Source organism: Salmo salar, chromosome 14 (genome assembly GCF_965601325.2).
Source record: "Salmo salar chromosome 14, fSalSal1, whole genome shotgun sequence".
Lineage (NCBI taxonomy): Eukaryota > Metazoa > Chordata > Actinopteri > Salmoniformes > Salmonidae > Salmo > Salmo salar.
In genome coordinates, this window is record NC_138304.1 from 78,019,796 (window position 1) to 78,047,509 (window position 27,714).

Consider the following 27,714-nt stretch of genomic DNA (forward strand, 5'->3'; position numbering starts at 1 on the left):
CAATAGTAGCTAAATGTTATCATGTCCTATAGTAGCTAAATGTTATCATGTCCTATAGTAGCTAAATGTTATCATTTCCTATAGTAGCTAAATGTTATCATTTCCTATAGTAGCTAATTGTTATAATGTCCTATAGTAGCTAAATGTTATCATTTCCTATAGTAGCTAATTGTTATAATGTCCTATAGTAGCTAAATGTTATGATTTCCTATAGTAGCTAAATGTTATCATTTCCTATAGTAGCTAAATTTTATCATTTCCTTTAGTAGCTGAATGTTATCATTTCCTATAGTAGCTAAATGTTATCATTTCCTATAGTAGCTAAATGTTATCATTTCCTATAGTAGCTAAATGTTATCAATTCCTATAGTAGCTAATTGTTATAATGTCCTATAGTAGCTAAATGTTATCATTTCCTATAGTAGCTAAATGTTATCATGTCCTATAGTAGCTAAATGTTATCATGTCCTATAGTAGCTAAATGTTATCAATGTCCTATAGTAGCTAAATGTTATCATGTCCTATAGTAGCTAAATGTTATCATTTCCTATAGTAGCTAAATGTTATCATGTCCTATAGTAGCTAAATGTTATCATGTCCTATAGTAGCTAAATGTTATCATGTCCTATAGTAGCTAAATGTTATCATGTCCTATAGTAGCTAAATGTTATCATGTCCTATAGTAGCTAAATGTTATCATGTCCTATAGTAGCTAAATGTTATCAATGTCCTATAGTAGCTAAATGTTATAATGTCCTATAGTAGCTAAATGTTATCATTTCCTATAGTAGCTAAATGTTATCATGTCCTATAGTAGCTAAATGTTATCATGTCCTATAGTAGCTAAATGTTATCATTTCCTATAGTAGCTAAATGTTATCATGTCCTATAGTAGCTAAATGTTATCATGTCCTATAGTAGCTAAATGTTATCATTTCCTATAGTAGCTAAATGTTATCATTTCCTATAGTAGCTAATTGTTATCATGTCCTATAGTAGCTAAATGTTATCATTTCCTATAGTAGCTAAATGTTATCATGTCCTATAGTAGCTAAATGTTATCATGTCCTATAGTAGCTAAATGTTATCAATTCCTATAGTAGCTAAATGTTATAATGTCCTATAGTAGCTAAATGTTATCATTTCCTATAGTAGCTAATTGTTATCATGTCCTATAGTAGCTAAATGTTATCATGTCCTATTGTAGCTAAATGTTATCATGTCCTATAGTAGCTAAATGTTATCATGTCCTATAGTAGCTAAATGTTATCAATTCCTATAGTAGCTAAATGTTATCATGTCCTATAGTAGCTAAATGTTATCATTTCCTATAGTAGCTAATTGTTATCATGTCCTATAGTAGCTAAATGTTATCATGTCCTATAGTAGCTAAATGTTATCATGTCCTATAGTAGCTAAATGTTATCATGTCCTATAGTAGCTAAATGTTATCATGTCCTATAGTAGCTAAATGTTATCATGTCCTATAGTAGCTAAATGTTATAATGTCCTATAGTAGCTAAATGTTATCATTTCCTATAGTAGCTAAATGTTATCATTTCCTATAGTAGCTAAATGTTATCATTTCCTATAGTAGCTAAATGTTATCATTTCCTATAGTAGCTAAATGTTATCATTTCCTATAGTAGCTAAATGTTATCATTTCCTATAGTAGCTAAATGTTATCAATTCCTATAGTAGCTAATTGTTATAATGTCCTATAGTAGCTAAATGTTATCATTTCCTATAGTAGCTAAATGTTATCATGTCCTATAGTAGCTAAATGTTATCATGTCCTATAGTAGCTAAATGTTATCAATTCCTATAGTAGCTAAATGTTATAATGTCCTATAGTAGCTAAATGTTATCATTTCCTATAGTAGCTAATTGTTATCATGTCCTATAGTAGCTAAATGTTATCATGTCCTATTGTAGCTAAATGTTATCATGTCCTATAGTAGCTAAATGTTATCATGTCCTATAGTAGCTAAATGTTATCATGTCCTATAGTAGCTAAATGTTATAATGTCCTATAGTAGCTAAATGTTATCATTTCCTATAGTAGCTAAATGTTATCATGTCCTATAGTAGCTAAATGTTATCATGTCCTATAGTAGCTAAATGTTATCATGTCCTATAGTAGCTAAATGTTATCATGTCCAATAGTAGCTAAATGTTATCATGTCCTATAGTAGCTAAATGTTATCATGTCCTATAGTAGCTAAATGTTAGCATGTCCAATAGTAGCTAAATGTTATCATGTCCTATAGTAGCTAAATGTTATCATGTCCTATATTAGCTAAATGTTATCATTTCCTATAGTAGCTAAATGTTATCATGTCCTATAGTAGCTAAATGTTATCATGTCCTATATTAGCTAAATGTTATCATTTCCTATAGTAGCTAAATGTTATCATGTCCTATAGTAGCTAAATGTTATCATGTCCTATAGTAGCTAAATGTTATCATGTCCAATAGTAGCTAAATGTTATCATGTCCTATAGTAGCTAAATGTTATCATGTCCTATAGTAGCTAAAGGTTATCATTTCCTATTGTAGCTAAATGTTATCATTTCCTATAGTAGCTAATTGTTATAATGTCCTATTGTAGCTAAATGTTATCATTTCCTATAGTAGCTAAATGTTATCATGTCCTATAGTAGCTAAATGTTATAATGTCCTATAGTAGCTAAATGTTATCATTTCCTATAGTAGCTAATTGTTATAATGTCCTATAGTAGCTAAATGTTATAATTTCCTATAGTAGCTAAATGTTATCATTTCCTATAGTAGCTAAATTTGATCATTTCCTTTAGTAGCTGAATGTTATCATTTCCTATAGTAGCTAAATGTTATCATTTCCTATATTAGCTAAATGTTATCATTTCCTATAGTAGCTAAATGTTATCATTTCCTATAGTAGCTAATTGTTATAATGTCCTATAGTAGCTAAATGTTATCATTTCCTATAGTAGCTAAATGTTATCATGTCCTATAGTAGCTAAATGTTATCATGTCCTATAGTAGCTAAATGTTATCATGTCCTATAGTAGCTAAATGTTATCAATTCCTATAGTAGCTAAATGTTATAATGTCCTATAGTACCTAAATGTTATCATTTCCTATAGTAGCTAATTGTTATCATGTCCTATAGTAGCTAAATGTTATCATGTCCTATTGTAGCTAAATGTTATCATGTCCTATAGTAGCTAAATGTTATCATGTCCTATAGTAGCTAAATGTTATCAATTCCTATAGTAGCTAAATGTTATAATGTCCTATAGTAGCTAAATGTTATCATTTCCTATAGTAGCTAATTGTTATCATGTCCTATAGTAGCTAAATGTTATCATGTCCTATAGTAGCTAAATGTTATCATGTCCTATAGTAGCTAAATGTTATCATGTCCAATAGTAGCTAAATGTTATCATGTCCTATAGTAGCTAAATGTTATCATGTCCTATAGTAGCTAAATGTTAGCATGTCCTATAGTAGCTAAAGGTTATCATTTCCTATTGTAGCTAAATGTTATCATTTCCTATAGTAGCTAATTGTTATAATGTCCTATTGTAGCTAAATGTTATCATTTCCTATAGTAGCTAAATGTTATCATGTCCTATAGTAGCTAAATGTTATCATGTCCTATAGTAGCTAAATGTTATCAATTCCTATAGTAGCTAAATGTTATAATGTCCTATAGTAGCTAAATGTTATCATTTCCTATAGTAGCTAATTGTTATCATGTCCTATAGTAGCTAAATGTTATCATGTCCTATAGTAGCTAAATGTTATCATGTCCTATAGTAGCTAAATGTTATCATGTCCAATAGTAGCTAAATGTTATCATGTCCTATAGTAGCTAAATGTTAGCATGTCCAATAGTAGCTAAATGTTATCATGTCCTATAGTAGCTAAATGTTATCATGTCCTATATTAGCTAAATGTTATCATTTCCTATAGTAGCTAAATGTTATCATGTCCTATAGTAGCTAAATGTTATCATGTCCTATTTTAGCTAAATGTTATCATTTCCTATAGTAGCTAAATGTTATCATGTCCTATAGTAGCTAAATGTTATCATGTCCTATAGTAGCTAAATGTTATCATGTCCAATAGTAGCTAAATGTTATCATGTCCTATAGTAGCTAAATGTTATCATGTCCTATAGTAGCTAAAGGTTATCATTTCCTATTGTAGCTAAATGTTATCATTTCCTATAGTAGCTAATTGTTATAATGTCCTATTGTAGCTAAATGTTATCATTTCCTATAGTAGCTAAATCTTATCATGTCCTATAGTAGCTAAATGTTATAATGTCCTATAGTAGCTAAATGTTATCATTTCCTATAGTAGCTAATTGTTATAATGTCCTATAGTAGCTAAATGTTATAATTTCCTATAGTAGCTAAACGTTATCATTTCCTATAGTAGCTAAATTTGATCATTTCCTTTAGTAGCTGAATGTTATCATTTCCTATAGTAGCTAAATGTTATCATTTCCTATATTAGCTAAATGTTATCATTTCCTATAGTAGCTAAATGTTATCATTTCCTATAGTAGCTAATTGTTATAATGTCCTATAGTAGCTAAATGTTATCATTTCCTATAGTAGCTAAATGTTATCATGTCCTATAGTAGCTAAATGTTATCATGTCCTATAGTAGCTAAATGTTATCATGTCCTATAGTAGCTAAATGTTATCAATTCCTATAGTATCTAAATGTTATAATGTCCTATAGTACCTAAATGTTATCATTTCCTATAGTAGCTAATTGTTATCATGTCCTATAGTAGCTAAATGTTATCATGTCCTATTGTAGCTAAATGTTATCATGTCCTATAGTAGCTAAATGTTATCATGTCCTATAGTAGCTAAATGTTATCAATTCCTATAGTAGCTAAATGTTATAATGTCCTATAGTAGCTAAATGTTATCATTTCCTATAGTAGCTAATTGTTATCATGTCCTATAGTAGCTAAATGTTATCATGTCCTATAGTAGCTAAATGTTATCATGTCCTATAGTAGCTAAATGTTATCATGTCCAATAGTAGCTAAATGTTATCATGTCCTATAGTAGCTAAATGTTATCATGTCCTATAGTAGCTAAAGGTTATCATTTCCTATTGTAGCTAAATGTTATCATTTCCTATAGTAGCTAATTGTTATAATGTCCTATTGTAGCTAAATGTTATCATTTCCTATAGTAGCTAAATGTTATCATGTCCTATAGTAGCTAAATGTTATCATGTCCTATAGTAGCTAAATGTTATCAATTCCTATAGTAGCTAAATGTTATAATGTCCTATAGTAGCTAAATGTTATCATTTCCTATAGTAGCTAATTGTTATCATGTCCTATAGTAGCTAAATGTTATCATGTCCTATAGTAGCTAAATGTTATCATGTCCTATAGTAGCTAAATGTTATCATGTCCAATAGTAGCTAAATGTTATCATGTCCTATAGTAGCTAAATGTTATCATGTCCTATAGTAGCTAAATGTTATCATTTCCTATAGTAGCTAAATGTTATCATTTCCTATAGTAGCTAATTGTTATAATGTCCTATAGTAGCTAAATGTTATCATTTCCTATAGTAGCTAAATGTTATCATGTCCTATAGTAGCTAAATGTTATCATGTCCTATTGTAGCTAAATGTTATCATGTCCTATAGTAGCTAAATGTTATCATGTCCTATAGTTGCTAAATGTTATCAATTCCTATAGTAGCTAAATGTTATAATGTCCTATAGTAGCTAAATGTTATCATTTCCTATAGTAGCTAAATGTTATCATTTCCTATAGTAGCTAATTGTTATAATGTCCTATAGTAGCTAAATGTTATCATTTCCTATAGTAGCTAAATGTTATCATGTCTAATAGTAGCTAGATGTTATACTGTCCTATAGTAGCTAAATGTTATCATTTCCTATCTTAGCTAAATGTTATCATTTCCTATAGTAGCTAATTGTTATAATGTCCTATAGTAGCTAATTGTTATAATGTCCTATAGTAGCTAATTGTTATAATGTCCTATAGTAGCTAGATGTTATCTTATCCTATAGTTGTTAAATGTTATAATTTCCTATCTTAGCTAAATGTTATCATGTCCTATAGTAGCTAAATGTTATAATTTCCTATAGTAGGTAAATGTTATAATTTCCCATAGTAGCTAGATGTTATCTTATCCTATAGTTGTTAAATGTTATCATTTCCTATCTTAGCTAAATGTTATCATGTCCTATAGTAGCTAAATGTTATAATTTCCTATATTAGGTAAATGTTATAATTTCCCATAGTAGCTAGATGTTATCTTATCCTATAGTTGTTAAATGTTATAATTTCAGTAAGGCTCGGGGCCCTGTGAGAGGTCTTATGACTGTCATAAATCATACAACCACAGATAGATGGGCTACAGTTGGAATCTTTAGGAAGTCCACAAATGCTCTTCATGAAACTGACATAACCTTAGTTCACATTGCAATGAGGGGAAGACAGATCGAGAGAAGGAAAGAGAGGAAGACCAATTGAGAGAAGGAAAGAGAGGAAGACAGATAGAGAGAAGAAAAGAGGGAAGGACTGATAGAGAGAAGGAAAGAGAGGAAGACAGAGAGAAGGAAAGAGGGGAGGACAGAGAGAGAAGGAAAGAGAGTAAAACAGATAGAGGAAATCAGATAGACGGAAAGAGAGGAAGACAGATAGAGAGAAGAAAAGAGTGGAGGACAGATAGAGAGAAGGAAAGAGAGGAAGACAGATTGAGAGGAAGACAGATAGAGAGACGGAAAGAGAGGAAGACCGATAGAGAGAAGGAAAGAGGGGAGGACGGACAGAGATAAGGAATGAGGGGAAGACAGATAGAGAGAAGGAAAGAGAGGAAGATACATCACATGGCTCTGGAGATCTGTCTGATTGGATAGGGGATGCATTTTACAGTCACACAGATCAGCATCTCTATGATAATTCATAAATCCCTACAACTGTTAATGTTGCTGGTAGAAGTTCCCTACTTGACGTGGACCTACTGTGTCTAAATTACAGATATACAGTGCCTTCGGAAAGTATTCAGGCCCCTTGACTTTTTCCACATTTTGTTACGTTACAGCCTTATTCTAAAATTGATTAAATAAAACAATTTCCTCAGCAATCTACACACAATAGCCCATAATGACAAAGAGAAAACAGGTTTTTAGAAAATGTTGCAAATGCATTAAATACAAAAAACAGAAATGCCTTATTTACGTAAGAATTCAGACCCTTTGCTATGAGACTCGAAATTGAGCTCAGGTGCATCCTGTTTCCATTGATCATCCTTGAGATGTTTCTACAACTTGATTGGAGCCTACCTGTGGTAAATTCAATTGATTGGACATGATTTGGAAAGGCACACACCTGTCTATATAAGGTCCCACAGTTGACAGTGCATGTCAAGGAATTGTCCGTATATCTCAGAGACAGGATAGTGTCGAGGCACAGATCTGGGGAAGGGTACCAAAACATTTCTGCAGCCTTGAAGGTCCCCAAGAACACAGTGGCCAAACTGAGCAATCGGGGTAGAAGGGCTGATGGTCACTCTGACAGAGCTCTAGAGTTCCTCTGTGGAGATGGGAAAACCTTCCAGAAGGACAACCATCTCTGCAGCACCCCACCAATTAGACCTTTATGGTAGAGTGGCCAGACGGAAACCACTCCTCAGTAAAAGGCACATAACAGCCCTCTTGGAGTTTGCCAAAAGGCACCTAAAGACTCAGACCATGAGGAACAAGATTCTCTGGTCTGATGAAACGAAGATTGAGCACTTTGGCCTGAATGTCTATCGTCACGTCTGGAGGACACCATCCCTACGGTGATGCATGGCGGCAGCATCATGCTGTGTGGATGTTTCAGCGGAAGGGACTGGGAGACGAGTCAGGATTGAGGCTAAGATGAAGAGAGCAAAGTATATAGAGATCCTTGATGAAAACCTGCTCCAGAGCGTTCAGGAGCTCAGACTGGGGCGAAGGTTCACCTTACAACAGGACAACGTCCCTAAGCACACAGCCAAGACAACGCAGGAGTGGGTTCGGGACAAGTCTCTGAATGTCCTTGAGTGGCCCAGCCAGAGCCAGAACTTGAACCTGATTGAACATTTCTGGAGAGACCTGAAAATAGCTGTGCAGCAACGCTCCCCATACAACCTGACCGAGCTTGAGAGGATCTGCAGAGGAGAATGGGAGAAACTCCCCAAATACAGGTGTGCCAAGCTTGTAGCGTCATACCCAAGAAGACTCAAGGCTGTAATCGCTGCCAAAGGTGCTTCAACAAATTACTGAGTAAAGGGTCTGAATACTTATGTAAACGTGATATTTCAGTTATAGTTTATAATCGTTTTTTTATTTAAAAATGTTTTTGCTTTGTCATTATGAAGTATTGTGTGTAGATTGATGAGGGAAAAAAACTATTGAATTATTTTTAGAATAAGGCTGTAACGTAACAAAATGTGGAAAAAGTCAAGGGGTCTGTCTACTTTCCGAAGGCACTGTGGGTTAAATTGCGCTTCCCTCGATGTATAATATCTCACCATCAATGAAAATATGATTATTCCCACTATTAATTTATAATACAGGGAATGTTGAAATATAAGCCAGCTACTATATACACTATAAAATCAAATGGTCATTGACTGTCTGTGTGTGATGAGCTAGCCCCATAACAGCTAGCGGCTAAAAACACAGTAGCCATCTGAGAGAGAGGGGCTTTAAAGGGAAGGTTGTTGTATAGCTTGTTAGCTCTGTCAGAATCCTTTGCCCTTGTGAAGCAGCCAAGGGAAGCATGGCGAGGGAGGTGATTGGCTACTTGTTGTTGTGTGGTGGAAGGAACATGAATACCAGAGGCAATAGGACTCGTTGTAATGGCTGGAATGGAATTGTATCAGACACATCAAACATATGGAAACCACGTTTGACTCCGTTCCATTGATTCCGTGCCAGCCGTTACAATGAGCCCGTCCTCCTATAGCTCCTCCCACCAGCCTCCTCTGATGGATACGGACATCAGGACATGATATCAGGACATCCTCTTTTGGCGGTGCCAGGTGGAGATTATAACAGTGCATGGCCAAGATGTTCAAAGATTCATAGATGACCAACAGGGTCAAATAATAATAATCACAGTTTCCATCTGTGATGTGATGAGGGGTCCACTCAGGCTTTCCACCTCTTCGTGAGCTCTGCTGGCATTATTTTATTTAAAAACTCCATTACACTGTAAATTCACATTGGTGGATTTCTAAAGTCACACAGGTGCATGCTGCCATAATGTACTCTCAGCAAAAACCGCTGAGTAGTTCCACTTTAGTATTTCAAATAACAGCAGCTAAAACTCTATTGTGCCTGTGGACAAAAATACCCACGGCATTAACAACCGACCGCTGTATGACTGGAGGAGTGGGTAATTGGCTGCTGAGGTCTGGGATTCTGAATCGTACGGCTCGTCACTATGGGTTACACAAGGGACAGAGTCACGGCTTGACAGACAAAGGGGGATATGTTATAAGCATGTGAGAGGGACATGATTGAGTTACAGAGTATTTATTCACTTTGACAGTAGCAATACTGGCACCCAATAGTTGCTCCTGAACCAGCACTTTAAAATGAGTGTTGAGAAGCGTACAAATTCAACATGGCACCTAAAGATACCAGAATTATAAGGAAGGCACACAGGCGCGCGCGCACGCACACACACACACACGCACACACACACACACACACACACACACACACCACACACACACACACACACACACACACACACACACACACACACACACACACACACACACACACACACACACACACACACACACACACACACACACACACACACACACACACACACACACACCAGAGGAGGAGCTGTCTTGTTTTGTTGAACTGACCCAGTTATTACCAGCAGCAATTAACAACACATGATCAGATTTACACTGCAGCTATTGAAATACAACCATGACTTATTTTCGGAACCTAAGACTGGAATGCGCTCAATAGCTTCAAAACCCTGTTGTCTAAAGTTGGCTTTACTATATCTGTAAACAAAACAACGAGGACACAGGCTATGTCTCCAATGGCACCACCTCTACTGTTGACCAGGTCCCATAGGGGTGCCAGAGGGGATGGCGCCGGAGGTGATGGCTGCCGTTTTATGGGCTCCTAACCAATTGTGCTATTTTGTGTGTTTTTTCACATTGACCGAAAAGAGCTTCTGGATATCAGAACAGCGATTACTCACCTCAAACTGGACTAAGATTTTTTATTTAATGAGTCTGACGTGAAGGATATAATGTTGCTCCCAGACAAGGCCCAAATCCCTGTCATTCACATAAAGAAAAGAAGGAAATACAAGGGGCAGAGATCAGGGTGCCTTGTGAGAATTCGTCGGCGAGTGGGTAACCCGCCTCTACCATCCGTTCTATTGGCCAACGTGCAATCACTGTAGAATAAACTGGATGAGCTCCATTCGAGACTATCCTACCAATGGTAAAAACTGTAATATTTTATGTTTCACCAAGTCGTGGCTGAACAACGACACGGATTAATATTCAGTTGGCTGGGTTTTCCGTAAACCGGCAGGACAGAACAGCTACGTCCGATAACACAAGGGGTGGGGGTGTGTCTATTTGTCATTAACAGCTGGTGCGCGATGTCTAATATAAAGGTAGTCTTGAGGTATTGCCCACCTGTGGTAGAATACCTCATGATAAGCTGTAGACAACACTATTTATTTAAGAGAGTTTTCATCTATATTTTTTGTAGCTGTCTATTTAACACCACAAACCGATGCTGGCACTAAGACTGCACACAACAAGCTGTATAAGGCCATAAGCAAACAAGAAAATGCTAATCCAGAAGTGCCGATCTAGTGGCCAGGGATTTTAATGCAGGCAAACTTAAATCTGTTTTACCTCATTTCTACCAGCATGTCACATGTGCAACCAGAGGGAAAAAATATCTAGACCACCTTTACTCCACACACAGAGACGAGTACAAAGCTCTCCTTCCATTTGGCAAATCTGACCATAATTATATCCTCCTGATTCCTGCTTACAAGCAAAAACTAAAGCAGGAAGTACCAGTGAGTCGCTCAATACAGAAGTGGTCAGATGACGTGGATGCTACGCTATAGGACTGTTTTGTTAGCACAGACTGGAATATGTTCCGGGATTCCGGGATTCATCCAATGGCATTGAGGAGTATACCACTTCAGTCACCGGCTTCATCAACGACGTCATCCACACAGTTACTATACGTACATATCCCAAACGGAAGCCATGGATTACAGGCAAAATCCGCACCAAGCTGAAGGCTAGAGCTGCCGCTTTCAAGGAGCGGGACACTAATCTGGACGCTTATAAGAGATCCCGCTATGCCTTTAGATGAACCATCAAACAGACAAAGTGTCAATGCAGGACTAAGATTGAATCCTACTACACCGGCTCTGACACTCATCGCATGTGGCAGGGCTTGCAAACTATTATGGTCAACAAAGGGAAACCCAGCCACGAGCTGTCTAGTGACGCGGGCCTACCAGACGGGCTAAATACATTTTATGCTCGCTTCAAGGCAAGCAACATTGAAGCAGGCATGAGAGCACCAGCTGTTCCAGACTACTGTGTGATCACGCTCTCCATAGCCGATGTGAGCAAGACCTTTAAGCAGGTCAACGTTCACAAGGCTGAGGGGCCAGATGGATTACCAGGATGTGTACTCAGAACTTTCCCCAGACCAACTGGCAAGTGTCTTCACTGACATGTTCAACCTTTCCCTGACCGAGTCTGTAATACCTACATGTTTCAAGCAGACCACCATAGTCCCTGTGCCCAAGAAAGTGAAGGTAACCTGCCTAAATGACTACCGCCCCGTAGCTCTCACATCGGTAGCTATGAAGTGCTTTGAAAGGCTGGTCATGCCTCACATCAACACCATCATCCCGGGACCCTAGACCCACTCCAATTCGCATACCGCCCCAACAGATCCACATATGGCGCAATCTCAATCGCACTCCACACTGCCCTTTCCCACTTGGACAAAAGGACACCAATGTGAGAATGCGGTTCATTGACTACAACTCAGCTTTCAACACCATAGTGCCCACAAAGCTCATCACTAAGCTAAGGACCCTGGGACAAAGCACCTCCCTCTGCAACTGGATCCTGGACTTCCTGTTCACATCATCAACAAACTATCATGGACCAAACACATCAAGAAAATCGTGAAGAGGACATGACAATGCCTTTTTCCCCTCAGGAGACTGAAAAGATTTGTCATGGGTCCCCGGATCCTCAAAAAGTTCTACAGCTGCACCATCGAGAGCATCCTGACTGGTTGCATCCGACTGTAAGGCGTTACAGAGGTGTGTACGGCCCAGTACAATACTGGGGCCAAGCTTCCTGCCATCCAGGACCTATATACTAGGTGGTGTCAGAGGAAGGCCCAAAAAAGTGTCAAAGACTCCAGTCGCCCAAGTCATAGACTATTCTCTCTGCTACCGCACAGCAAGCGGTACAGGAGTGCCAAGTCTAGGTCCAAAAGGCTCCTTAACAGCTTCTACCCCCAAACCATAAGACTGCTGAACAATTAATCAAATGGCCACCTGGACTATTTACATTGACACCACCCCCTTTGTTTTTACACTGCTGCTACTTGCTGTTTATTATCTATGCATAGTCACTTTACCCCTACCTACATGTACAAATGACCTCGACTAACTTGTACCCCCGCACATTGACTCAGTACCACATTCAGTCTTCCCTGTGGCTCAGTTGGTAGAGCATGGTGTTTGCAACGCCAGGGTTGTGGGTTCGATTCCCATGGGGGGCCAGCACAAATTAAAAAAATATATATACAAAAAATGTGTGAAATGAAATGTATGCATTCACTACTGTAAGTTGCTCTGGATAAGAGTGTCTGCTAAAGGACTAAAATGTAAAAATGTAATGTGACAAATACAATTTGATTTGACTATATAGGGAATAGGGTGCCATTTGGGAGGCAGCTGGAGGTTTGCTCAGAAACCAGTGTAATCCTGAAGTTAACTTGAGAAAACAATTTGAATTTGAGAAACTTGCATGGCAGCAGTATATTACTGATCTATGACAGTAAAGCCTGGCCTGGCAGTTTTAACACTATTGAATGTGTTCTGTCATGCGTCTGAACAGCGTCCTATCATCTGATGTGTTAAGGGAGCAAAACTCATAGTTGATTTACTGTAGGTCCTTACCCCTGCCAACTCCCTACAAACCCCCTGCTGACGCCCACCCTGGGAATGGATCCTGAAGACGCTGCAAATATTCCAAACTCAAACTTTCTACAGACACACTTTAGGATCGAACGAATGGTTGACATAGTGAGTATCTGAAGACATGGTTGAGTTCCTCTCTGTCTCAGGAAGTGATCGCTCCGCGAAGCGAAACGCCTGTTCTTTTTCACTGGGTCATCAATTCCACTGGGAAGTTGTGCACTTTTTGATAATTGACACTAAAGAAGAATGATGCATCAATCAAAAGTACATGTCACACAAGCCACATTGATCTGAATGGATTCAAGCAATAACTTTGATGCTACTGCTGCTACATGGTGAACTCAGGTTTATTTTCCGTCCTCAATTTCCCGTTAACAGAAACTTTCTGTTTGAAGACCTTTCGGCTAAGCCAGTTCAGCCTCCTCTTGCTGGCCTACATGCAGAAGAGCAAAGCCTGACATTCTAACATCCCTGTGTCAGGGTGGTATCGTGGGGAGAGCGTTAGGATGGCCAACTTGCTCACCAACAAAATGTCTGCACCTTCAGGAAATGTCTACGTTCACAGGGGGAAACCGCTACCTTTAAAGAGTAGAGGACAAGATACTATAAAAAGAGTAGAGATACCTACTTGTTACAAAAGCTAAACATATCATAGTTGACAGCTCATGTAATCTCGGAACCCAGAACCCAGAGACTACAGCTCATGTATCAAACCTGCCTCCCTTGAACTAATCTCTGAAATGGCAACCTGTCCAGCTTACAACTACAGGTACTGTACATGGAGACAGCAGCAGGGTGATGAGGCAGTACAGAAGGTCAGGTAACAGGAAGAAGCAGAAGGCTTCACTCCATGTTGAAACAGAGACGCCCTGTGAGACTTCATCTTTTAATCTGTGAAACCGAACCTTCATCAATGATAGTTTATGTAGTCTCCTCTTCTCTTATATTACCAGTATTTATCCAGGAAAGACCTTGAGGTCAGAAGCTCTTCTTCTTCTGTGGTCTCCTCTTCTCTCTCCTCTCCACAGTGATTCAACGTCTCAAACACTCCCGCCCCCAGGGAGCGGCTGAGATAGACTGCTTTTTACCTGTCAACCAGACCAGAATGACCATTGGCTGGGAGGTAAAGTACACCACATGACCAAAAGTATGTGGTCACCTGCTCATCGAACATCTCATTCCAAAATCATGGCTTAAATAGCCAAATCTACTCATTTGAAGGGGTGTCCACATACTTTTGTATATCCAGTTTATGTCAGTCTGGCTGGAGACAGATGTGAGTGACACCTAAAACAGGAGACAATACAGCAGAACAGAAGAAAGGAGAGGAAAAGCCAACTCGGCAGAAACGATCTATCTATCAATCATCTGGAACAGGAGGCATTTTCTCGTCCTTAGGAGACAAGGTCTCGGGGTGGTTCCTCATCTACCCTGCCACTCTAAGACCTCCTGACTGAGGGGGATGGAGGGAGAGAGAAATGGAGGAATGGAGGCAGGGATGTAGGGAGATGGAAAACCTGGGCTCCCATTTCAATGATTTAATGGCATAAAACACACAACTGTAAAGCCTGCATAATATATCTGTATAGAGATTTCTATATTGTATTTTACATCACTCCTAATGGAAAACAATCATTTGACACTGAATATAATCTCTGAAGAAATGTATCAGCCACAAAAACAAACTACGTTATATTCTATGCACTTTGCATGGAGAATAAGAATATAGTTAAAATGAAAATTATTTTAAAATACTTTGGAAGTCATGTTTTTGCAAAGCAATCTGCTACAAAGGTATTCATTTATTATTTCTCCCCAGTTACAGTCCCTCAGTCTCCATCCCATGTCAACATTACAAACTACTAATCAACTTCTACATGATGACTCCTGCTGTGTGACGCTCATACAGAAAGTGTCTCTGTGACGATGAGAAGGAGAAAGGTTCCATACATTAGAATGAAAGGATGGTTGTGTCTAGAATGGCACCCTATTCCCTATTTTATGCACTAGCAATGCACTATATACAGTTGGAGACAGAAGTTTACATACACCTTAGCCATTTAGATATATAAACTCAGTTTTTCACAATTCCTGACATTTAATCCTAGTAAAAAGTTTAGGTCAGTTAGGATCACCACTTTATTTTAAGAATGTGAAATGTCAGAATAATAGCAGAGAGAATGATTTATTTCAGCTTTTGTTTATTTCATCACATTCCCAGTGGGTCAGAAGTTTACATACACTCAATTAGTATTTGGTAGCATTGCCTTTAAATTGTTTAAATTGGGTCAAACGTTTCGGGTAGCCTTCCACAAGCTTCCCACAATAAGTTGGGTGAATTTTGGCCCATTCCTCCTGACAGACCTGGTGTAACTGAGTCAGGTTTGAAGGCCTCCTTGCTCGCACACGCTTTTTCAGTTCTGCCCTCAAATGTTTTATTGGATTGAGGTCAGTACTTTGTGATGGCCACTCCAATACCTTGACTTTGTTGTCCTTAAGCCATTTTGCCACAACTTTGGAAGTATGCTTGGGGTCATTGTCCATTTGGAAGCCTCATTTGCAACCAAGCTTTAACTTCCTGACTGATGTCTTGAGATGTTGCTTCAATATATCCACATAATTTTCCTGCCTCATGATGCCATCTATTTTGTGAAGTGCACCAGTCCTTCCTGCAGCAAAGCATCCCCACAACATGATGCTGCCATCCCCGTGCTTCACAGTTGGGATGGTGTTCTTCGGCTTGCAAACCTCCCCCTTTTTCCTCCAATCATAACGATGGTCACACAACGTGCCATTGGAACACAGGAGTGATGGTTGCTGATAATGGGCCTCTGTACGCCTATGTAGATATTCCCATAAAAAAAAACTGCTGTTTCCAGCTACAATAGAAATGTACAACATTAACAATGTTCTGATCAATTTTATGTTATTTTAATGGACAATTTTTTTCCTTTTCTTTAAAAAACAAGGAAATTTCTAGTGACCCCAAACTTTTGAATGGTAGTGTATATAGGGAACAGGGTGCCATTAGGGACGCACACGATACAATACACTCCATTCATTACACATTATTACACAAGTATCAATTATAAGTTGAGTGAGAGGGATGTCTGGCACAGGGCCTAAAGGTGGCCGGGATTGGGTTTCTTCAGACACAATACATTTTCCATTGATCAATGTCGTAGGTGCTATTAAAATCGTGTGACTATAGTTCTCCTAGCGAGTAAGCCTCTCGGAGAGTGATTTTAATATTACTCATGAAAAATGTCCCAAATCTATACTTATAGTCAGCCGAACATCAGAATAATGGAGGAAAAGTTGTTTTCTGTCAAGGCATTTTTCAGTACCATGGATAGGTAGATAGACGTCTGTCTAATGGAGATGGTAGACTCTACAGAGCTTTAGTAGACATACTGACAGTGAAGAGAGAGAGGGAGAATTCATTCATATCCCAAGAAGCCACAGCAACAAAGTCTCAGCTCATATCCAATCATCTTATCGTAAAGTCACGTGGCTCACTGACAGTTTATCAACTCAATCTTATGATCGTATGTTGAAGTAATAGTTTTTTCCTGTAACATGGTGGTGAGGAAATGAGGTCCAGAGATGTGTGTGTGTGTGTGTGTGTGTGTGATGAATATAGTGTGTATGGTGTGTGTGTGTGTGCACACTCCATGTCTGAGCAGCAGGTAATGGACGGTCGGCTGTCCCTCCAACAGAGACATTGTTTGTAAATTTGTTGTTCGTCTGACTGGCTGAACAAATCTCTATCGACTGCTGCTAAATGCCACCACTGAGCTGGGTAGCAACCTGCTTTTCTTCTGGGAACTCGCTACTTGTTCTTCTTCTCCCCCCCCCCCCCCCCCCCCCCACACACACACACACACACACACACACACACACACACACACACACACACACACACACACACACACACACACACACACACACACACACACACACACACACACACACACACACACACACACACACCGAGAGAGAAAGAGAGATTGTCTCTCTCAAACGGTCATTTCAAAGACAAATGAATAAACAAATCTTTATTAAATGAAAAGTATTTTCTGTCAGGTCAAGTATGAAATAGAATGTAAAGTATTTATATATAGTCTTTTCATTGAAAATAAAAACACAACAAACAAAAATTGAATAGAGAAAGCCAAGAGTGGGGTGAATGTCCCAACCATAATAAACTATTTAATCTTAATCTATCTAATAAGGTTAATAATGTGACAGAGTCAAGGAGACACGGTACAGTGGCAGTTAATGTTCTGGGTGAGGACCCAGCATCACAGGGGCACAGCGTTTTAACTCCTGACCTCTCACCCCTGAACAATCCCAGCCCTGGATTCCAACACTACCTAAGAGTAGGCAGGGAAAACCTGTTTTTGGTGATATCTGGTATATCATCAAAATAAATCAATCACAGCACGTTTTTGGACTCATTCAGCAGTTTTTACCTTAAGTGCAATTGGAAATGAACGTTCAAAGTTCACTTGAAAATTATGCTGTCACTGCTTTCTGTTGACAAGACATTTTAATAAATAGCCCAATGTCAAAACAGAGTTTTAAAGTGCCCAAATTAATAACCAATATGCACAAACAGTTTGTGATATTGAAAACCTAAGCATCTACACATGCATGTGCAACAATAGTAATCATATTACTTGTTTTTTTTAAATAAACTACACAAAAAAAACACTCACTTATAGATTAGGGGTTGGGGGGGAGAGGAGAAATGTTTATATCACTAACAACCAGAACACAGTCGGCTAGAGAAGCAACAATGTTTTATCAATCACTCATACTGATTAACATGTTGAAAACAATCGCGCGAGAGGGGGGAGATGAAATAACTATTTACATAAGTATTCACACCCCTGAGTCAATACTTCGTAGAAGCACCAATTACAGCTGTGAGTCTTTCTGGGTAAGTCTAATAGCTTTCCACACCTGGATTGTGCAACATTTGCCCATTATAATTTTCAAAATACTTCAAGCTCTGTCAAATTGGTTGTTGATCAACCATTTTCAGATCTTGCCATACATTTTCCAGTAGATTTAAGTCAAAACTGTAATTCAGCCACTCTGGAACATTCAATGTCTTCTTGGTAAGCAACTCCAGTGTAGATTTGGCCTTGTGTTGTAGGTTATTGTCCTGCTGAAATGTGAATTCATCTCGCAGTGTCTGGTGGAAAGCAGACTGAACCAGGTTTTCCTCTAGGACTTTGCCTGTGCTTAGCTCAATTATTTTTCTTTTTTATCCTGAAAAACTCCCCAGTCCTTAATGATTACAAGCATGATGCAGCCACCACTATGCTTGAAAATATGGAGTGGTACTTACTCAGTAATGTGTTGTATTAGATTTGCCCCCCAAAAACACTTTGTATTCAGCACTAAAAGTTAATTGCTTTGTCTTATTTTTTGCATTATTTCTTTAGTGCCTTGTTGCAAACAGGATTAATGTTTTGTAATATTTTTATTTGGTACAGGCTTCCTTCTATTCACTCTTTCAACGTTGTTGATCCATCCTCAGTTCTCTTTCCTTCCTCTCTGGCAACCGAGTTAGGAAGGACGGCTGTATCTTTGTAGTAACAGGGTGTATTGATAGACCATCCAAAATGTAATTAATAACTTCACCATGCTCAAAGGGATATTCAATATCTGTTTTTTTTACCCATCTACCAATAGGTGCCCTTCTTTGCGAGGCATTGGAAAACCTGGTCTTTGTGGTTGAATTTGTGTTTGAAATTCACTGCTCGACTGAGGGACTTTACAGATAGTTGTATGTGTGGGGTACAGAGAAGAGGTAGTCATTCAAAAATCATGTTAAACACTATTATTTTAACTTATGTGACTTGTTAAGCACATTTTGACTCCTGAACTTTAGGCTTGCCATAACAAAGGAGTTCAACTCATATTGACTCAAGACATTTCAGCTTTTCATTTTTAATACAATTGTTAACAATTCCACTTTGACATTATGGGGTATTGTGTGCAGACCAGTGACAAATAAAATCTCAATTTCATCCATTTTAAATTCAGGCTGGAACACAAAATGTGGAACAAGTCTAGGGGTGTGAATATTTTCTCAAGGCACTGTACATGCTTGGTTAGATGAGAACTTGTAGAAGGCTTACATCTGTTCTTTGAAATATCGGGTGTTCATTTCTGGAGGCTGCCATCAAGGAAAAGGCAGAAAACCACAATTTCCGTTAACTTCAATGATTCACGACACGTCATAGGAAATATCAACAGTGACAACAGTTGGATGCTATTTAAGTGATAGTTTGACTGTCAAATCCATGTATTGGTGTGTGGCCAGCTACTTTTATAGAGACTGACCCAATTTCTGGCATTTAAGAATTTGAAAATTAACTCTGCATTCTAAGTCCTGCACTTGGCAGTGCGTGTGATAAAAATCAACAGTATAAAACCAAAGATATTTATTTGTTTTAAGCAATTTATCTTACGTCATCGTGATGACTATAAACTTTTATATTAACATCACCAATCTGATGTAAAAAGGACGTGTAATTCCACAAAATGTTACGGAGTGAAAATGCAAGCTTGTGTAAAGTAGCAACACAAACTGTCCACAATAGGGAAATTTGCGCTGTATAAAATAATTGTATATATGTCAAAATAATTCAACATGTCAATTTAAGGTGATAGTATATGTTGCCCACTCAAACTATTGAACAATGACATCTATTTCTCACTCATTTAACCATTTAGAGTTTAACAATACTCTCAAACACAATTTAACTGGGCGCTCTAAACTAGAGCCTCCATAGTGTCTGTGCAGCTGCCTGAACGTTCGATGTTCCTACTAAGAGCAGTTGAGACTGGGACACTTGCTGTTAGTAAATCAATGCCTCTGCAAGTGGCTAAAACATAAATCACCTGCTAGAAGTAGCTATAAGACCTAATAAGAAGAATGGTAATAAAGCAAAACAAATAGCTCCACCAATCACAGGCTCCAGTGAGTGGAGGTTGAGACAGTGACCTGGTTGGTGGGTCTCGAACCTAACCCTTTGACAGGTGAATTAGTCTCGACCATAGTTGCATCTGGCCCATTAAAGCGTCTGTGAGAGCACGGGCAGCACCATTGAGGTCATCTCCATTTTGAAGTAGTCAATTTTCTTCTTCTAGGAGTTAGCAAAAAAACAAAGGGTGTATACTGCCACCAGGAGTGTGTTGTTTGAACAGGTATAAAGCCAAAGTTGGCGATTTACTACCACCTGCAGTTATGGAATGTTTGCTCACGAGTGTAATTCATTGGCTGATCCCTACTGATGAGTTGGATGGAATTATGTGATCCTTCCTTAACCCATAGGAAGTCCCACCCAGCTAAGTACTTTAAAATGGTGAAAGTCATGTCAGAATGACCTTTTGGGCACTAGCATCCTCTCTCTCGACCAGGTAACTTTTGAAGTTGGTGTTGGAAAGGTTGATCAAGACCATTGGTGGAGCCAGGAGGACTGGCACTGCTCATTGGAGGAGCCAGGAGGACCAGCACAGCTCATTGGTAGAGCCAGGACTGCCGCCACAGTGTAGCTTATATACTTCCTGCTTTGAGCTTTCAGCCAGGCCAGTCAGAAGATAAACTGGTGATAACTAATGGTTGTAAAATGAAGATGTTGATATTGCAGTGCATCCTGGGTGTTTGTCTCAGATATAGCTCAGTTGACTTCCTAAAAGGTACCAACCAGAGTCATACATACATATCGATCTCTATATATGTCTCTGGTACCAACGCCACGGTAAAGAAGAACAACAGAGAGGAAAAGATCCAATGGGACACATTCAGGCGTCTTAGTCATTCTGCTGGTAACAATATTTTAATGATTAACCCCTAAAAAACAACAGGAAATAGGAACACAGGATGTGACGTCAGAGTAAAATGTTTAGCTGCAGGCTCTGATTGGCCTAGTTCAAACTCTTTGGCATCATACGACCAATGAATTAAGTAATTTGTTGAATTTATATAAAAGTCTTAATATGAAAACAAACTCAAGTAATACTAAATTAGCCAAAATCTCTCCTATTTTTATCTTACAATAAAACAACTGTCGAAAGTTTCTACATTAACCCTAACAATGATCTACAACTATATTTACACACCGACGTTTTCCTACTGTACTAACCTACCTTTTCATTCTGTACAACACATTCAACCTCGTTAAAACACATCCACACACACACAGGCACACAGCGTAGAGACAAAGATTCAGGCACCACCTGGATGTAAATCTGCTGGGGTAACTTCGATGCCTCACACTCTTTCACAAACGTCCAATCAAATGCCCAGTTCATTTGTCCAATCAAATTCATCCTTGTCAAATGAAGTCGTTGAGCTCCGCATCCAGGGCAGCGGCCATCTCATCAGCCTCTGAGCTGCTTCCTTCCTCTTCCTCATTAGAATCCTTGGTGGACTCGTCCGCCGACTCCCCCTCTTCCTCCACTTCCTCCTCCTCGGCCTCAGCAAGCTTGCGCTTCTGTCCCCTGGAGAGAGAGGGAGAGAATGGTTGATGAGTAAAACCTTTTGTCTTGACACTTACTGCTATTGACACAAACGGAATGGTCTCCTAATATGACGTTACGTAATGGGTATAGATCATACTGAAGGCATGTCATTTAGCCATTACCAGAAAGAGCAATACACAACAGCAACAATGTTGAGGAAACAACCAGATATGAAAACTGAACAGTATTACAGCCATGTGGGGGTCTTTGGTAACCATCACAACGCTATTCAGACAGAACAGGGTGTTACTGATGTACCAAATCTCCTATATCCCTGTCCAACATGAAAAGGTCTCACCACTATATTGAAGATTCATCATTTGCCTTGTTCCACACAAGACTGCTCTAACAGTAACACCCCTGAGAACAGTCTGATGTAATGAGACGGTACGACTCCTCTGTTCTCCACAGAGCTGCAGCTAGTCTTATTCTACTGGAGCTGTCTAGTTACTGCTGCTCTAGTTCTATTCTCCCCCAGCCGACGCCATTCACAAAAGGCTGAGAAATACAGAGAGAGAAAAAGAGGCAGTAATAGAGAGAAAGTCACAGAGAGAGCACACGGCATGTGATACATCAGCCTTTCCTTTCTATTCCAGTTAAAGGAGAGAGAGCGATAGACAGAGCGACAGACAGACAGAGCGAGAGACTGATGCAGCCCCAGCACCTCACACAGGAGCAACAGAGCAACGTACACCCTGCCCAGACCAGCGAGACACCCTCCCGAAGGACCAGCATCGAGAGATCCCACGGCAAGAGAGCCTACACCCAGACCACAGCATCACCAGCCACACCCCAACCAGCTGAGACCACCCCAAACAAACCCTGGCCACACCCTATACAGCCCCCCCCCAGATCAGACCTATGCCCCTTCTGGCCCCCCGCCCCTGCATCAAGGACCTCAATATGACAGCAGGACATATGCCCAGGCTGTGAGCAGAGCAACAGGCCCAACCTCCACTAATACACTGCCCAAGCCCCATCCTGCAACCTAAGAGGTATGTATCAGATGCTCAACATGCTCTGCTCATACCTACTGTAATGGTCGTGGCCTAAACCACACGAAAACAACACTAGACACTAGAGGTCGACCGATTAATCGGAATGGCCGATTAATTAGGGCCGATTTCAAGTTTTCATAACAATCGGTAATCAGTATTTTTGGCCACCGATTTGCCGATTTTTTTTCTCCCCCCACCTTTATTTAACTAGGCAAGTCAGATTAAGAACACATTCTTATTTTCAATGACAGCCTAGGAACGGGGGTTAACTGCCTTGTTCAGGGGGGATTCTGGGATTCGTTTTTGCAACCTTCCGGTTACTAGTCCAACGCTCTAACCACCTGCCTTACATTGCACTCCACGAGGAGCCTGCATGGCAGGCTGACTACCTGTTACGCGAGGGCAGCAAGAAGCCAAGGTAAGTTGCTAGCTAGCATTAAACTTATCTTATAAAAAACGATCAATCTTAACATAATCACTAGTTAACTACAGATGGTTGATGATATTACTAGTTTATCTAACAGGCACCGCATATAATCGATGCGGTGCCTGTTAATTTATCATTGAATCACAGCCTACTTCGCCAAACGGGTGATGATTTAACAAGCTCATTTGCGAAAAAAGCAGTCGTTGCACCAATGTACCCAACCATAAACATCAATGCCTTTCTTTAAAATCAATAAACAAGTATATATTTTTAAACCTGCATATTTAGTTTAGAGGTTGACCGATTATGATTTTTCAACACCGATACCGATTATTGGAGTACCAAAAAGGCCGATACCGATTAATCGGCCAATTTTGTTATTTATTTATTTGTAATAATGACAATTACAACAATACTGAATTAACACTTATTTTAACTTAATATAATACATCAATAAAATCTATTTAGCCTCAAATAAATAATGAAACATGTTCAGTTTGGTTTAAATAATGCAAAAACAAAGTGTTGGAGAAAGTAAAAGTGCAATATGTGCTATGTAAAAAAGCTAACGTTTAAGTTCCTTGCTCAGAACATGAGAACATATGAAAGCTGGTGGTTCCTTTTAACATGAGTCTTCAATATTCCCAGGTAAGATGTTTTAGGTTGTAGTTATTATAGGACTATTTCTCTCTCTACGATTTGTATTTCATATACCTTTGACTATTGGATGTTCTTATAGGCACTTTAGTATTGCCAGTGTAACAGTATAGCTTCCGTCCCTCTGCTCGCTCCTCCCTGGGCTTGAACCAGGAACACATCGACAAAAGCCACCCTCGAAGCAGCGTTACCCATGTAGAGCAAGGGGAAACAACTACTCCAAGTCTCAGAGCGAGTGACGTTTGAAACGCTATTAGCGCGCACCCGGCTAACTAGCTAGCCATTTCACATCGGTTACACCAGCCTAATCTTGGGAGTTGATAGGCTTGAAGTCATAAATAGCGCAATGCATTGCGAAGGGCTGCTGGCAAAACGCACGAAAGTGCTGTTTTAAATGAATGCTTACGAGCCTGCTGCTGCCTACCACCGCTCAGTCAGACTGCTCTATCAAATCATAGACTTAATTATAACATAATAACACACACGTGCCTTTGGTCATTAATATGGTCGAATCCGGAAACTATCATCTCGAAAACAAAAAGTTTTTCCTGTCAGTGAAATAGGGAACCGTTCCGTATTTTATCTAACGGGTGGCATCCCTAAGTCTAAATATTCCTGTTACATTGCCAAACCTTCAATGTTATGCCATAATTACGTACAATTCTGGCAAATTAGTTCGCAACGAGCCAGGCGGCCCAAACTGTTGCATATACCATGACTCTGCGTGCAATAAACGCTAGAGATGTGACAATTTCATGTTAGCAGGCAATATTAACTAAATTAGAGCTCGACCGATTAATCAGAATGGCCGATTAATTAGGGCCGATTTCAAGTTTTCATATCAATCGGAAATCGGTATTTTTGGACGCCGATTTGGCCGATTTTATATATATATTTTTTTTAGACCTTTATTTAACTAGGCAAGTCAGTTAAGAACACATTCTTATTTTCAATGACGGCCTAGGAATGGTGGGTTAACTGCCTTGTTTAGGGGCAGAACGACAGATTTTTACCTTGTCAGCTCAGGGATTCAATCTTGCAATCTTACGGTTAACTAGTCCAACGCTCTAACCACCTGCTTTACATTGCACTCCACGAGGTTACGCGAATGCAGTAAGAAGCCAAGGTAAGTTGCTAGCTAGCATTAAACTTATCTTATAAAAAACAATCAATCATAATCACTAGTTAATTACACATGGTTGATGATATTACTAGTTTATCTAGCCTGTCCTGCGTTGCATATAATCGCTTAGTTACACGTTGCTCCAACCATAAACATCAATGCCTTTCTTAAAATCAATACACAAGTGTATATTTTTAAACCTGCATATTTAGTTAATATTGCCTGCTAACATGAATTTCTTTTAACTAGGGAAAATGTGTAATTGCTCTTGCAACAGAGTCAGGGTATATTTTATATATTTAACAAAAGCGCATTTGCGAAAAAAGCACAATCGTTGCACGACTGTACCTAACCATAAACATCAATGCCTTTCTCAAAATCAATACACAGAAGTATATATATTTTTAAACCTGCATATTTAGCTAAAAGAAATCCAGGTTAGCAGGCAATATTAAACTAGGGAAATTGTGTCATTTTACATTGCACGCAGTCAGGGTATATTCAACAGTTTGGGCCGCCTGGCTCGTTGCGAACTAATTTGCCAGAATTGTACGTAATTATGAAATAACACTGAAGGTTGTGCAATGTAACAGGAATAATAAGAGGCCGATACCCTCTAATTATCAAAATCCAGAAAAGATCTGTTAAATTCTATAACTGCCTAAAAGGAAGTGATTCCCAAACCTTCCATAAAGCCAACACCTACAGAGAGATGAACCTGGAGAAGAGTACCCTAAGCAAGCTGGTCCTGGGGCTCTGTTCACAAACACAAACCCCACAGAGCCCCAGGACAACAACACAATTCGACCCAAACAAATCATGAGAAAACCAAAATATAATTACTTGACACATTGGAAAGAATGAACAAAAAAACGGAGCAAATTAGAACGCTATTTGGCCCAAAACAGAGAGTACACAGTGGCAGAATACCGGACCCCTGTGACTGACCCAAAACAATGTACAGACTCAGTGAGCATAGCCTTGTAATTGAGAAAGATTGCCGTAGGCAGACCTGGCTCTCAAGAGAAGACAGGCTGTGCGTACACTGCCCACAAAATGAGGTGGAAACTGAGCTGCATTTCCCAACCTCCTAACAAATATATGATATATTAGAGGCACATATTTCCTTCAGATTTTCACAGACCCACAAAGAATTCAAAAACAAATCCAATTTTGATAAACTCCCATATCTATTGGGTGAAATACCACAGTGTGCAATCGCAGCAGCAATATTTGTGAACTGTTGCCACAAGAAAAGGGCAACCAGTGTAAATTACAACCCACATTTATGTTTATTTGTTTTCCCTTTTTTACTTGAACTATTTGCACATTGTAATAACACTGTATATATAGACAGAATATGACATTTGAAATGTCTATTGTTTTGGAACTTGTGTGAGTGTAATATTTAGGGTTCACTTTTTGTTTATTTCACTTGCTTTGGCAATGTTAAAATAGGTTTCCCATGCCAATAAAGCCCCTTGAATTGAGAGAGGTGAAACCAAACAGAGAGAGGATAGGACATGTATTCAAGAGACCAAGGGACTCCCTCCAGGGGGGTGAAGGGTTCAACATGCCCACCTCTCCTCCTCCACTCCTAGCTCTATGACAGCTCAACTCCTCCACCCCTAGCTCTATGACATCTCCCCTCCTCCACCCCTAGCTCTATGACATCTCCCCTCCTCCACCCCTAGCTCTATGACATCTCCCTCCTCCACCCCTAGCTCTATGACATCTCCCCTCCTCCACCCCTAGCTCTATGACATCCCCCCTCCTCCACCCCTAGCTCTATGACATCCCCCCCTCCTCCACCCCTAGCTCTATGACATCCCCCCTCCTCCACCCCTAGCTCTATGACATCTCCCCTCCTCCACCCCTAGCTCTATGACATCCCCCCCTCCTCCACCCCTAGCTCTATGACATCCCCCTAGCTCTATGACATCTCCCCTCCTCCACCCCTAGCTCTATGACATCTCCCCTCCTCCACCCCTAGCTCTATGACATCTCCCCCCTCCACCCTAGCTCTATGACATCCCCCCTAGCTCTATGACATCTCCCCCTCCTCCACCCCTAGCTCTATGACATCCCCCCCTCCTCCACCCCTAGCTCTATGACATCTCCCCTCCTCCACCCCTAGCTCTATGACATCCCCCCCTCCTCCACCCCTAGCTCTATGACATCCCCCCCTCCTCCACCCCTAGCTCTATGACATCCCCCCCTCCTCCACCCCTAGCTCTATGACATCCCCCCCTCCTCCACCCCTAGCTCTATGACATCCCCCCTCCTCCACCCCTAGCTCTATGACATCTCCCCTCCTCCACCCCTAGCTCTATGACATCTCCCCTCCTCCACCCCTAGCTCTATGACATCCCCCCCTCCTCCACCCCTAGCTCTATGACACCCCCCCCTCCTCCACCCCTAGCTCTATGACATCCCCCCCTCCTCCACCCCTAGCTCTATGACATCTCCCCTCCTCCACCCCTAGCTCTATGACATCTCCCCTCCTCCACCCCTAGCTCTATGACATCCCCCCCCTAGCTCTATGACATCTCCCCTCCTCCACCCCTAGCTCTATGACATCTCCCCTCCTCCACCCCTAGCTCTATGACATCCCCCCCTCCTCCACCCCTAGCTCTATGACATCTCCCCTCCTCCACCCCTAGCTCTATGACATCTCCCCTCCTCCACCCCT

At 39.8% G+C, this 27,714-nt stretch overlaps 1 protein-coding gene across 1 annotated transcript in view; it reads right to left on the reverse strand.

Annotated features, from left to right (window-relative positions):
- Nucleotides 1-19,217: 19,217 nt before the first annotated feature.
- Nucleotides 19,218-27,714, reverse strand: part of LOC106570222 (RNA polymerase II subunit A C-terminal domain phosphatase) — a 116,296-nt gene continuing 107,799 nt past the window's right edge. The window contains exon 13 of the mRNA XM_014142316.3: nt 19,218-21,796. Within this exon, the coding sequence (XP_013997791.1) occupies nt 21,631-21,796 (166 nt within the window). The 3' untranslated portion in view covers nt 19,218-21,630. The remainder of the gene's footprint in view (nt 21,797-27,714) is intronic.